The sequence below is a fragment of the Lottia gigantea genome (assembly GCF_000327385.1).
Source record: "Lottia gigantea unplaced genomic scaffold LOTGIsca_36, whole genome shotgun sequence".
Lineage (NCBI taxonomy): Eukaryota > Metazoa > Mollusca > Gastropoda > Lottiidae > Lottia > Lottia gigantea.
The window spans coordinates 1,612,885-1,626,477 of NW_008709220.1; the positions used below are offsets into that span (position 1 = coordinate 1,612,885).

The 13,593-nt window shown below is 33.2% G+C and overlaps 1 protein-coding gene across 1 annotated transcript; it reads right to left on the reverse strand.

The window, feature by feature from the left end:
- On the reverse strand, nucleotides 1–3,600 carry LOTGIDRAFT_93229 (hypothetical protein; the record flags this gene model as incomplete). Its single annotated transcript, XM_009058888.1, has 8 exons — nucleotides 1–172; nucleotides 420–565; nucleotides 768–1,132; nucleotides 1,287–1,433; nucleotides 1,632–1,753; nucleotides 1,974–2,143; nucleotides 2,328–2,379; nucleotides 3,380–3,600. Coding segments are annotated over 8 exons (1,395 nt in total), but the record flags the coding sequence as incomplete, so codon positions are not given.
- Between the last annotated feature and the right edge of the window lie 9,993 nt (nucleotides 3,601–13,593).

A 13,593-nucleotide genomic window follows, 5' to 3' on the forward strand; every position in this document is an offset into this window, starting at 1 on the left:
AGACAAACTAACACTGCGTTTCATCTTACTACCCACTATTCTTCGTGAACGAGAGTCTGTTTCCACAGAAGTCGGTGCCGAGGCTGGCGTTAGGTTGAAAGGTCGTACTAAATTGGTAGGTCGGGAAATTGGGGTGGATTCTACACGAAACTGTGTAGCTTCGATTAATTTTCTGAAAAAATAAAAAATTAATACAATTAAATACATTGTCAACATTGTATCAAATATCAAATATCACTATTTGTCTTAAGCACTATAATAATACTCTGTGAAATGTCTTATCAATGTAGCTTTTAATGTAATTATGGGGCTCAACAGGCAATATATCTGTAAATGCAAATTTTTCATCCATGCATCTATCAAGAAGAACCAAATCCAGTTAATATTATAAAAAATTCAAACATATTTGTGAGACATACCTTGACAAAATCTGATTTTTGAATCTTTCTTCATTTAATTCTTTTCGGAGTTGGGCTTTAGTTTTCTTTAATTGTGGGCAGAGATATGGGTGTTGAACCAGGGCAAGTGCTGAGGGTCGTTCTTTAGGGTCAGGATGAATCATAGACTGAAAGAGAGAAATAACAAAATTAAGAATATGTCAAAGATATCAATATTAATGACAAAGAGGGAGTGCCACTACAAATGTTTGTGTATGTTATTGGGTGTTTAGGTTTAAACTTGACATCCCTTTCAGAGGGTTCACATTGCTAATACTGTATATTCGATATTTAGATTAATGTCAAATAAAGTTTGTAATTTCTGCTTACCTTGAGTAAAGAGTGAAACTGTGTAGAATAACCTGGTAGAGAAGGGAGATAACCATCTCGAATTAAATGCCAATCTTCACCATTCTTGGGTAAATTCTGGTTGGAGGCTGCTTCATAGATTGACAGAGCCAGAGAGAAAATATCTGACTTGCTCAATAAATCATAATCCTCATTCAATAATTCACGAGGTAAATATCGGCAATCACCTTCTTCTACGACAGGATTACCTAGTGAAGTCACATGACCTAGATCACCGATTTTATATGTAACGGCTTCTTCACATTCTTCTTCTTCATCTTCACACGATTCTACGCCAGATTCGGGAGAGGCGAGTAGTCGAGGGTTACGATGGATGAAAATATTTCCTGAAACAAGAGAAATAGTAAATTAAAACCTTGAAGAAGCCATGATAATTTGCAGTGCTCAAACTTGAAAGATTGATATTAATTTGAATTCTGTACTTCAAAAGCATAAGAAAAGATTTTAACTAAGGGAGGTAATTTAAGGGAGATAACCTACCTGGTTTAATATCTAAATGTGCTAGATTCTGTGAGTGGATATATTTAACACCAAGGGCAACCTGATATAAAATCTGCTTTAATTCTGATTCCATGATTTGACCCCCAGTTCTCTTGTTATCTTCTACTATTTCAGCCAAACTTCCTCCTGTAATACGAAAATCATGAAATTTAATAAAAGTTTTACATCCTACTATGTGTAGGCAATGGACGAAATAAGCCTAGGTTAACATTCTAGGAGTCATGCAATGAAACGAAAGAAAATGGCAAAAACAAATTCCGATTCATAATAAAATGCACAAGTGCCTTCATAGACAATTTCAGTAAACAAGGGGAGACAACTTACCATTACAATATTCATTCTGTATATACATGTGATCATCTTCAGCCCAGGCTGAGTAATATCGTACAACGTGGGCGTGTTTACCAAGGACTGCATGGGCATAAACTTCATTCATGGCATTTCGTCTGTAATAGAGAAAGATATTATAAATTTCATTGATCTACAATACTTTGATGTGGGTGAAGTAATTAATGTTTTTCAGTAATTGTCAAGTCAGTGCTATAATATACAAAACTGAAATTCTTTGAAATTCTCAAATAAGCAATCCTGCATCCTTTTCCAAGCCAAGAAATTACGCGACAGTGATGATTGTTTTCAAGAATGAAATTCAAAATTCCAACTTACTCATAAACACTGCCAGCAACTGGAGTTTTTGATTTTTTAATTGCGTAGATACAGCCGTCGAGTCTATGAACACATTTATGTACAGAACCATATTCACCATCACCTAATTTACACATTTCATAGAATTCTTCATTATATCTGGAGGTGTTGATTTCATGCAGGGCAATTTTCTGGAAAAGAAAAACAAACAGGTTAAAATTGTGTTTGCCAAAAACCTTGTCAAACTACAAGTCATCCTAATATCTTTCATTGTTAACTCTTTGTTAACATTATACCAAGTTATATGATCAAAACAGTATTTTATATTTAGAATATATTTAAGACAAAATTAAGTTAATGAATATTGTTAATTACCTTGGATGTAGGAAGGTCATCATCTTCATCAGTAGAATCATCTAAAACAGATCTGAAAAAATAAAAACACAACTCATTAAATATCTAGTCTTTTTAAAAAATCTTAACCATTATTTATTAGAAAATAAATAAATTTGTATTACCACCCCTTTTTTCAAACTTGTCAGTAAAAATTTGAAGTTTTAAATAAATTTGACATTTGTCACCAAAGTTGTAAAAATTCGGAACAGATTTGAAAATGTGATAAAATTTAAATCTCCAAATCCACACCTTGGTAATAGATTAAAGCAACTGTCAGAATGGGATTATCCTAATCTCTTCAGAAGCTAGCGACCAATTTCATTGTTTGAATTAAATTTTAAAATCCTAATATTTTGACACATTCTAAAACAACAGATTTCTTGGGTGACATTCTTATAAAAACAATTAAATTAAGACAAAGAAAATCCCTTTCCTGGGTTAATTCATTAAAACAACAATGGCTTCATTTTAGATTGGCCCTTGAATGGTCAGTGGCAGCCATCTTTGTTTTTGCTTACAAGATGACAACTAGGTCAACTGACCACTCAACTGGTTCAAACTGGTTTCAACCAGATTCAAATTTTGTGGAGTCTGCAATTTTGAATTTAAGTCTAATATCTTGCATTAGCTAAGTTAATAAATTTGTTGTTCAAATTGTCAGGTTTTCATCAATCAGTTCAAAAATTCAAATTTATGAAATTTTCCCTGGCAAATATCCAAAGTCCAAATATGGTATAGTGACATTGACCCAGTTTAATATATATGTCTAGAATTTACATACACGCCCACAACCCGTAGAGAAAACCTTGAATTTAAATTCAAAACACATGAGTAAACAATTTATGAATTAAAATAATATGAATGACGTAAAGTCAAGTGCCCTGATGTCATCGATGACGTCAATTAAAAATAAGTATCAATGGATGGCGTTTGATATTTCCAGAACGACCCAGATTTCAAACTCCAAAAAAGGAACGCGTCCCAGTGACTCATATATTATATTTGAACTTGAACTAAAAATGGAAACTTACTTGATCATGTCTGTCCTATTTCTTTTTCCACCGATGGGAACTCGGTTATTAACTGGGGTAAATGGATTGACATTGGCTTCAACTTTTTCTACAACTCGATTTGATTTTCTTTCAGATTTGATCTGTCTGTATTTCTGTCGTTGAGCTTTCTCGAGTAAAGATTTTGGGGTATGAGGGGTGTCGAATAATCTGAGGGCACGGAGACGTCTGTGGGGTGGTGAATTTGATGAAGTTGAGGAGGGTGTTGGTGGGACGTCCGGGATATCCATACGGACTGGTACATCATCGTCAGAGTTACTATCGAATTTAGTGTCCAAAACTAACGGTGATAATTTCCTAGATCGGGTAATACGACGGCACGGTTTTGGGGTGGCACAGACTGAAGATCGTACAGCACAATCAAAATCCAAATAATCAGAATGAATTTCATCAGAATATGGTGAAGATCCATCGTGAAAGCCGGTGTCATTTAATAAATCCAAATCTTCGTAAGTCAAAGTTTTCACTAAACAATTTTCATCAAACTTATCCCGTAATAAGGATCGGCGTCCTCGCTGTGGCTTAGGTAACAGACAAGCCATGTTGTCAGAATATTATTCACAAAAAGTTAAATCCAAAAAAACACGGTATTAGAGACTGTATTATGGTATAAACACGTAATGAAAGCTGAATTCAGTTCACGCCATTTTTACCTTTTATACTCACATCCACGCTCTTTAGAATTGGCGGGACCGTTAATCACGTGATAGTTTGAACCAATCAGAGACGAGAGATTTGGGTCTAGAGTTGACCCTGGTTGAATGGTTAACCAATCAGATTAGAGTATTCTCATACGATTTATTAATTAATCACAATGGCTTCATTAACAATTAAAAAACTACCGAAATTTTAATTGTAGTCACGCCCTCATAAGCTGTCAAAAATGAAGCCACACCGTATTTGATATTTCGGCGAAAAAAGACAATATTTGTATAAAATTTACATAATTCCTAATTTTGAATGGTTTCTTATGAACTTTTCATTAACTTTGAAATGAATGTTAATTTTTTAATTACGAAGTTTTTGTCTTAATTAAAGAAAATATTTTGGAAGTTTTGTCGTTCGAGAAAGAACAACAATACTTTATTCTGAAAGAAACTTTTAATTTTGTAATTATTGAAATATCACATGAAATGTTTATTAGGCTTAGAAAATGCAACTAAAAATTAGCCCCGTTGCTGATAAACCTCAATTCAGAATTATAAAAGTGTAAAAACGCCATAAAGTTACGTGTATCGCGCCTGCATCGTCAAAAAAATCGTAGAATAGATCATTAAAGGTGTCGATTTCGATATAAAATGTGTGAAAATACACGAAATAATCGTGAAACTGGACAAGTTCGGGATACACACTTTCAGACAACCGGTCTAATTAGATATTTATCACACTTTTTGTAATTATTGACTAAAAATAGATCTGACTCGTGGCAGTGACTTGCATGTTTTGAAATATGAATTTCCTGAATTGTCCTCGTGGTCAAATTGCATAAGCGTGACACAGCCTTATGAACTAAATATGGAGGAGGGGGTGTCCAAACAAGACCGTCAAAATAAATGCCCGACCCGCTGTGGTGGCATAAATTTGATGATTTTGATTCAAGATATTTGTTATTGCCCTCGTGGACAATTGTTAGAATTAGTTATAGTATTAGGCTACTAGTCAGAAATGTCTGAGAGTTTTGGTCGGGACTATGGGGAGAGGCATAAAGAGGATCTACAGAAGTCGTGACGCATACAAGGGATCTCTTATCATTTAAAACACTATTCTTACAAAAACAAAAAGAGGGGGTGGGGTATTATAATTGCATGGGCGTATAGCTTTTGCTTAAAATTTTGTAAGCAAACCATGCCCCACGATAAAAATTATCTAAAGTTCTGCTGTAAGTAAATAATAATTAGCTGAATGATGTATGAAATTAACATATAGAGTAATAATATTCACTGATAGATCGAAGACGCTTACAACGAGCACCTGTAATTTCTGGAGTATTGCAAATTTACAATTGAGTAATTCATTAGAGACATAGATAAACCCTGACAAGTTAAATTAAAGATGGCGGATTGAGAGGGGGAGGGGGTAGCCGCTATATTAGTAGATACACCAAATTGAGACAAACTAACCCCTTAATTTAACCCCGGCTCGGTTTCATCCTTGATCACAAATAATCCAAAAATATCAACTGACTTTCAATTTACGTTAAGTAATAATATAGGTAGATATATTTAAATCACAGGGATAAAAACGAAACGATGTAGGGATAAACCACCTGCAGCTCACGTAATGTAACTACAGAGTCCAACCCCCTCGGGCTCAAAACAAAACAATGCGATCGTTTCCTCTGTATTTTTACTGTTATATCTTTAACCCTTTTAAGTGCTACTTGAAAAACAATGGTCGAGGCCCCACCTGGGTTGTACCGGGCTCCCTAAATTAATGTTTTCAAATTTTCTTTTGTATATTTCACCAACTTTTGAAAGTGATGCTGAACGTTGGTAAGATAAGTAAGACAAGTATACTTTTCATGTTCGACTTAAAAACCAAAACAAATAAATCGAAATCCAGATTAACATAATGTTATGAAATGTTATGTTTCTTCAAAAAATGAATTCCAATTTAATCTCTATGTTTATCAAAACTTAAAAACCATGAATCATATATTCAAGATTAGCATGAGTCAGTGAAAATGTCATTTACAGTTGAAGAGTTCGATCGATTTTTAACATGCACCGATCTTTTAATCGGCATGTATCAACATGGTTCAATTTAAAAAAAAACCTGTTATTGGTCATTTTGCATTATTTAAGACTAAATGTAGGCCGATATTAAAAGTGATCTAAGAACAGTAACATTATAGCGGTTGGTTTAACACGTGCGTTGACAACCAGACCTAAAACACTTGTCTCAACTCCCTATCGTCACAGCAGAAAGTGAAACGTACAAAATATGTACAAATTGCCCGACTCAAGTGAACAAATGATAAAATACCAGAATATCTTGAATTACAAATCCCTTGGCATGATAAATCACGACTAATACACCATATATCATGACGTAATTCAAGATATGATGACGTCATAACACGTTTAAAGAATTAATTTCGGTATGCGCGTTAATGCTTCTCAATTAATAACAGCGAAAGAAATAAAATGGGTGACATTTTTTCAAGTTGATGTCTCAATATGTGATCTATTAGATTTTCTAGGCATTGATTTATAACGGTGTATGATAATTAATGGGGTTTTTAATAAAGAATTGAAAACGTCAACTTGTCATCCATATAACGGTCAGATCCTGGTGTGTCATACGTCAAATCTGACGTCATACTGATATATGTAAATAAAAATTGGCTCGTGACGTGTTGTAGACGATCGTCTGCGAGTGTCAGATTCGTGTTGGTCAACATTGTAACGGTCAAGTCAGTAATAAACCGTTTCTGATTAATTTATAACAATTCGACGCCCTGGCAGAATCATAAAATTCCCAATTCGCGCCATTTTAAACGTTTTTACGACAACCATAAACAAACATGGTTATATTTAAATTCGCATAAAATGGCGATTTAATCGCTTCAAATGTTTCTTAAAATAGTGAAATTAAACTAGAAAGTAAATGTTTGTTTATTTCTAAGACGGTCTTTAAAGTGTCAGAGGGTGACCCAACATTATAACCACCCGTTTAATTTTAATTTCTGTAATCGTGGGGAGGGACCCTGAAGTTGTGTGTAAATATTGGGCAAAACCTGGGGATAAAACTGACTTATTTATGGGAAACTTAATCCATTTTGCATCACAAATTTGACATAAAATTATGTCCAAGGTTTTGGTACGTTACGTTATCTTAAGAGATATGACATCAAAATTTTAATACGATATAGCCTAAATCTTTAAACTTATAGTTTTAACGGCCAAAATTTTCAAATTATACTTTTTATGGACGAAATTTCAAACAATTAAAATGCACCCTAGGTAGAAAGAAATGTATTTATGTTGAAAATTGATCTCGGTGCACTGATTTTAACAATTCAATTTTATTTTGCACAGCAAGACTCCGGTCAAATATTTGACTTATTTAAGATTATGATGTGTTTCGGTATAAAAGACACGTTAAAATTTTAATTAATGGAGGGAACGGGTGAATAAGGGTGGGGGTCTTTTGGTTTAGGTCAATAGTCAGTTTTTATTGTTTTAAACGGTGAAATTGGAATCAAAATAGTGGGGGCGTGGATAATACTTTTAATTCCAAGTGCAATGGCACACGGCATTGAATTTCGAACTTGCCTAAATTTATAGCTAAAATTGTCTTAAGCCTCACTCACACTGGAGTAAAGTTCGAACCAAAAGATAGAGATGTCGAGAAAACGACAATAAACTCTAAACTGCATAAACTAGTGATACAAATGGCATAGCAAGAACTTGAATTTCGAACTTCCCCGATTCAAATGCCCAAACTTGTCTTATGCCTCTGTCACACTGGAGTAAAGTTGGAACTAAAATGATAGGGATAACGAAATAAATCAGGGAATGGCAAGAGCTCGAACTTGTTTACTGCATAAACTTGCCTCAATCTATGCCTTAACTTGCCTAAAGCCCCTATCACACTGTAGCTTCTTGCAATCACAAGACAATTGTTGAGCGATCACCGTGTCTGCCGTTCAAGCCAGACTAAAAACCCTAATTCGTCAGGTAGACAATATAAATGGCAGAACAATTCAAGTTTTAACACCAAACATTGAATATTGATCAGAAATTGATTACATAAAGGGCGATAATCTACTAATCTTATCCTCATTAGACCACAGTTAATGAATCGAGTATTGACTTATTGAATAGTGTAATGGGTCTTTAGCTGGGTTATCTTTTAATCCGAGGATGATCTCCAATTTTTAATACATTACCTAAAATTAAGATAAGATTTCTGATTACTATATAATATATTTGTGATACAATGTTTGAAGGAAATAGTAGAGGGCATTAAGGTATTGTTTTAACGTATTGGAACGGACTGATTCCTAATCGGACCTCAAATAATCAGGCTCGTTAAAATAGGAATTCTTTGTCTTCAAGATTTGGATTTTAACTTATTAAATATCTGTTATTTGATAATAAAGGAACTATTTTGGGGTTCTATTTAGCTACAGATAGGGATTTTTTGTTTTCAGTGATAAGAATTAGCACTTATTAAAAAGTATTATTTGGTTAGGGATTTACTGGACCAAGATTAGGAATTATTTCTTAGAAAAAGACTTAAATTCCTTCTTATTTTATAAATATTATTTGGTTTAGGGGCCGTGTTTTAGGCTCTTATTGGCTTAGGTTGAATGATATCAAGATCATTTGAATAAAAGAAAATAATATGTAAGTGGGGCTTGACTTTGCCATTTTTGAGAAATTTCAAATCCATATTAGAAACTACCTGTATAAGTATAGATGATTTTTCAAAATAGATGGAGCTTTATTCTTTCATTTGTAAATTCCTAATCCGAATTGACTAAGCCCGATTCGGAAACCTTCTCGAAAATATGGAATAAAAATTATTCTATGAAAATGATTTGAAAGTCAAAATATAACATATAATATAGTGTCAAATTTTTTTTTCAAAATATGGGGGCAAAAAGAGAATAGAGTTGAGTGGGTTTATTTTTTGTTTCAAAATGAAATTCTTAATCCGAATTGACTAATCCCGATTAGAAAACCTTCTTTTATTAATTGTAATACATCGGAAACATTGCATTCAAATATATATCTATATTTTTTACAAATGAATTGAAATTCAAAATGTTGCTGAGTGGAGTTTTATTTTGTCATTTTGAAATTCCTAATCCGAATTGACTAATCCCGATTAGCAATCTTCTCCTCATCAATGTCACATTTTAATTTTAATTTGATGGCAGTAAGCAGCTTCTGGTGTCATTAAAAATCTATCTTTTCTATTGTTTCTTAAAGTAGTCCTCACTTTAAAATTAATTTTAGGGGCTTAAAATCTTTATTCAACTCCCTAAAACATCACTTATTGTTTTTACGATGAGTTTTATCATTTGTAGATTTTAGGGATTTCAGAAAATTGACTCCTTAAATCATTAAATATATATTTTCTATTGATTAAAAGTCATTGTTTCAAATTAAAAATTCATTTTGTAAGATTAGACAGAAGTGGGGGTAATTTTCTCCAAATATTTGTCGATTGTTTTAAGGTGTTATAACACATCAAAAATTCATTAAGGGCAAAATTTTGATATTTTGTGAGAATTTCGACTTTTTGGCACCCGCAATCCTCCTAATCCTCATTAAAAATTCAACATTTCGACTAATTTTGAGTGATCTCTTTATTTTTGTCGCCTTTAGGAACATTAAATGTTAATTTAAGGTAGAAGGAAGTTAATTTCGGGGCTGATATTTGTTATTGAAGGGATTTAGGTGATGAATTATGACTAAGCCCCTAACACGTGTTTGGGGGATAGTTGTTTACCCCAGGCTAACCTTGTTTCTATTCAGTTTAAACCTCGTAGACAATGTAAGGCATGATTCACATTATTTTTGAATTTACCTGGATCATAACAACAGGTGAGATGAATTGGACACGCGCGAGAGCACGTGATGTCATTACGCCAGCGCAATATTGAAGCGTTGACGTTTCGAACACAGAATTTTGAAAGTTATTTGTACATATAAGGAGTTAAAAAATATACCAGATGCTAAACCTACAGTGACAAAGTTCTTTGTTACGACGAAATTTGTATATTCTTTTTAATTCAAAACTTCAAAACGTAGTAATTTTTTCTTTGTTTCACTTTCAAAACAAACGACTCTTTCGAATCCCATCTGTTCTTTGATAAATTTAATATATATATATTTGTTTAACAGGTGCGCGTTAGAAAACGTAAGAAAACATTAAATTATTAATAATTATTGAAATAAATAATCACATTTTATTGAAAATCTATTTTGCTATTCTACATCTGTCGATATTTCGACGATTTTGACAAAATTTAAATCATTTGTGGAAATAAAGATTTTTTCTAAGATACTAAAGGGGCTGAATATTTTCCCCTCGAGTGACAAAAGTAACAGGGGGTCTGGTGCATAGTTATATTTTGTTCATATCTGACGCTCACAAGTCGCAATCCATCTGTTGAGTATTCCCAAATTTTCAATAATTTCGTTAAATATGTAAAAATATATAAAAATTCTGCCTTATTTAATATCATTATCGGCCCCCATCTGTTTGAGCGACCCTTTCCTACAACAGATGATAAATACGTACATTGTATTATTCAAATCTTAATAACGTTTATATAATCTATGAAAAGAGAGGGTCTCAAAAGGTCGCCTAGTCTTATGCCGTTTTAACGAACATTTTTCGAGACTATTTTGAATCTTCAAGACTACGTTTTACTGTCTAAATCGTTGGAATATGTTTCAGGAATTTGTTTCCAAGATCCGATGCCACGCTTTAGTTTTGTTTGAACTTTTCTTAATTCATTTTCAATTTTTATTTCAAGTCTTTAATGAAAGTAACCAGTTACTATTCAATAAAAGGCACTTGCACAGGGTTATAGTTTTGTTTACACTTTTTGTTGTGTTAGAGTGAAGTGAGAATAATATTCTCAAAATGCACTGGTCTAGGTCATGAAGTAAAAAGATATTTGTGTTGTATTGTTGTGTTAATATTTAGTTTTCTAAGTAACTACAAAACTTCGCTTTTTAACGAGCGTAAAACTCCATTTCATTTCAATACGCTGGAGGAGGATGACCAAAAAAAAAGGGGGGGGGGGGAGGTAAGATGAGTATTATATATTTTATCTGAGCATTAGTTTCCTACTAATTGAGAAATAAAGATATTTAATTGTTGATGAGATAACCTATCGATTATTATAGAGATCTATGATAAAAATAGAGTGATATAGAAAACAACTGTTAGTAGCAGTCTTCATATCTTATCGAGTAATAATAATAACAGGTGGACTATCAGTTGGCAATTATAGGTTGTAACCTTTCTGTTAAGCAATGCTTCGAAAGCACAGGCCCAGGAAAGCACAAGCATGTAAGCATTACAGTTGGGTTTGGCTTGTTTCGAAGATGCATCGAATAAATGGGTACTAAAGCGCCTCTTAAGAGCAACTTTACTGTTGGAATTCACGAGAATTCAATTATATGTATTCATGTAGTTAAAATGAGCACGGTATTCAATCTGTTTATTACTGTTTCTGCAAAAATAAAATGGACTGTTCTGATCGTGTTTAGGTTTTAAATCGTATCTAGATGTGTCTAAATAACGTGACTCAATTAAAATTCAGGACTGGAGGAGGTACAGTGGAGCAGTGGCGTTTCTACGGGGGCCATTTGGACAATGCGCCTCCCCCTCCCCCACAATTTAGGCTGGCCCGTCTTTGGCCCAACTTTCAAATTTCTTATTATTGTATATTGGGGAAAATTGCCTGGTGCCCCCACCTCCTCCCCCTTGTCAATTCTGTGGGCCTTTCTAAGCCACCTCACCTAATTCTTCACTACAGTGGAGTTTCTATGAAACATTAAGTGAAAGGAGAGTTGTAGAGGTTAGAGAATTGTTAAGGAGCTCACTGGTTAATGAAGATGGCCAGTAGGTGGTCATATCAAACTCACAGCAGTTAAATTAATATGGTATATTAGGTAATGAAGAATTATAATTATGAAATATTGAATGTTTAAAAATGTTATTAGGGGTATAAAATAGTATGACAGATGTTTTACAATATAATACATAATAACACAGGATATAATATAGAATAGTAATACAATATTATACAATGTTAATAAGGAAAATAATACAGAATAATAATATTGCAATGAATGATATCATATTTTTGATAATAATTGATTTAATTGATGACCTTGTGACAGCTGCTAATAAAAAGATGAAAACAATTTTGTGATTTATTTCATTCCGATACGCGAAACAGGTGATTTTTACAAATTTAATGTTGAAAAATATCGAAAGAAGTTTTCGTCCCTTTGTATATGTTCCGGGAACATTTATAGCACCATTCTGATTTCCTAGTCTTTGTATGTGTATAAGGGACACTTATAGCTTCTATTTACGCCATTCTGATTTTCTAGTCTTTGTGTGTGTATCTGGGGCACTTATAGCTTCTATTTACACCATTCTGATTTTCTAGTCTTTGTATGTGTATCAGAGACACTTATAGCTTCTATTTACACCATTCTGATTTTCTAGTCTTTGTATATGTATCAGAGACACTTATAGCTTCTATTTACATCATTCTGATTTTCTAGTCTTTGTATTTGTATCACGGGACACTTATAGCTTCTATTTACACCATTCTGATTTTCTAGTCTTTGTATATGTATCACGGGACACTTATAGCTTCTATTTACATCATTCTGATTTTCTAGTCTTTGTATATGTATCACGGGACACTTATAGCTTCTATTTCACCATTCTGATTTTCTAATCTTTGTATATGTATCACGGGACACTTATAGCTTCTATTTCACCATTCTGATTTTCTAGTCTTTGTATGTGTATCAGAGACACTTATAGCTTCTATTTCACCATTCTGATTTCCTAGTCTTTGTATGTGTGTCAGGGACACTTATAGCTTATATTTACATCATTCTGACTTTCTAGTCTTTGTATATGTATCACGGGACACTTATAGCTTCTATTTCACCATTCTGATTTTCTAGTCTTTGTATATGTATCACGGGACACTTATAGCTTCTATTTACACCATTCTGATTTTCTAGTCTTTGTATGTGTATCAGAGACACTTATCGCTTATATTTCACCATTCTGATTTCCTAGTCTTTGTATGTGTGTCAGGGACACTTATAGCTTATATTTACATCATTCTGATTTTCTAGTCTCTGTGCGTGTATCTGGGACACTTATAGCTTCTATTTCACCATTCTGATTTCCTAGTCTCTGTGCGTGTATCAGGGTCACTTATAGCTTCTAGTTACATCATTCTGATTTTCTAGTCTTTATATGTTATAGTCTATGTATTATGACTTCACTATCGCACTGTCGGATACTTTGTGTGGAAAGCCTTTTTTGAATTCCAGAAGAATTTTGATGTGTACATTTAATGTAATATTTCGTGTATAGTACGCACTCTATATAGTACGCACCATTTATCAATTTTAAAGTTCAATTTGAGATATTCGTAAACTGCGAAA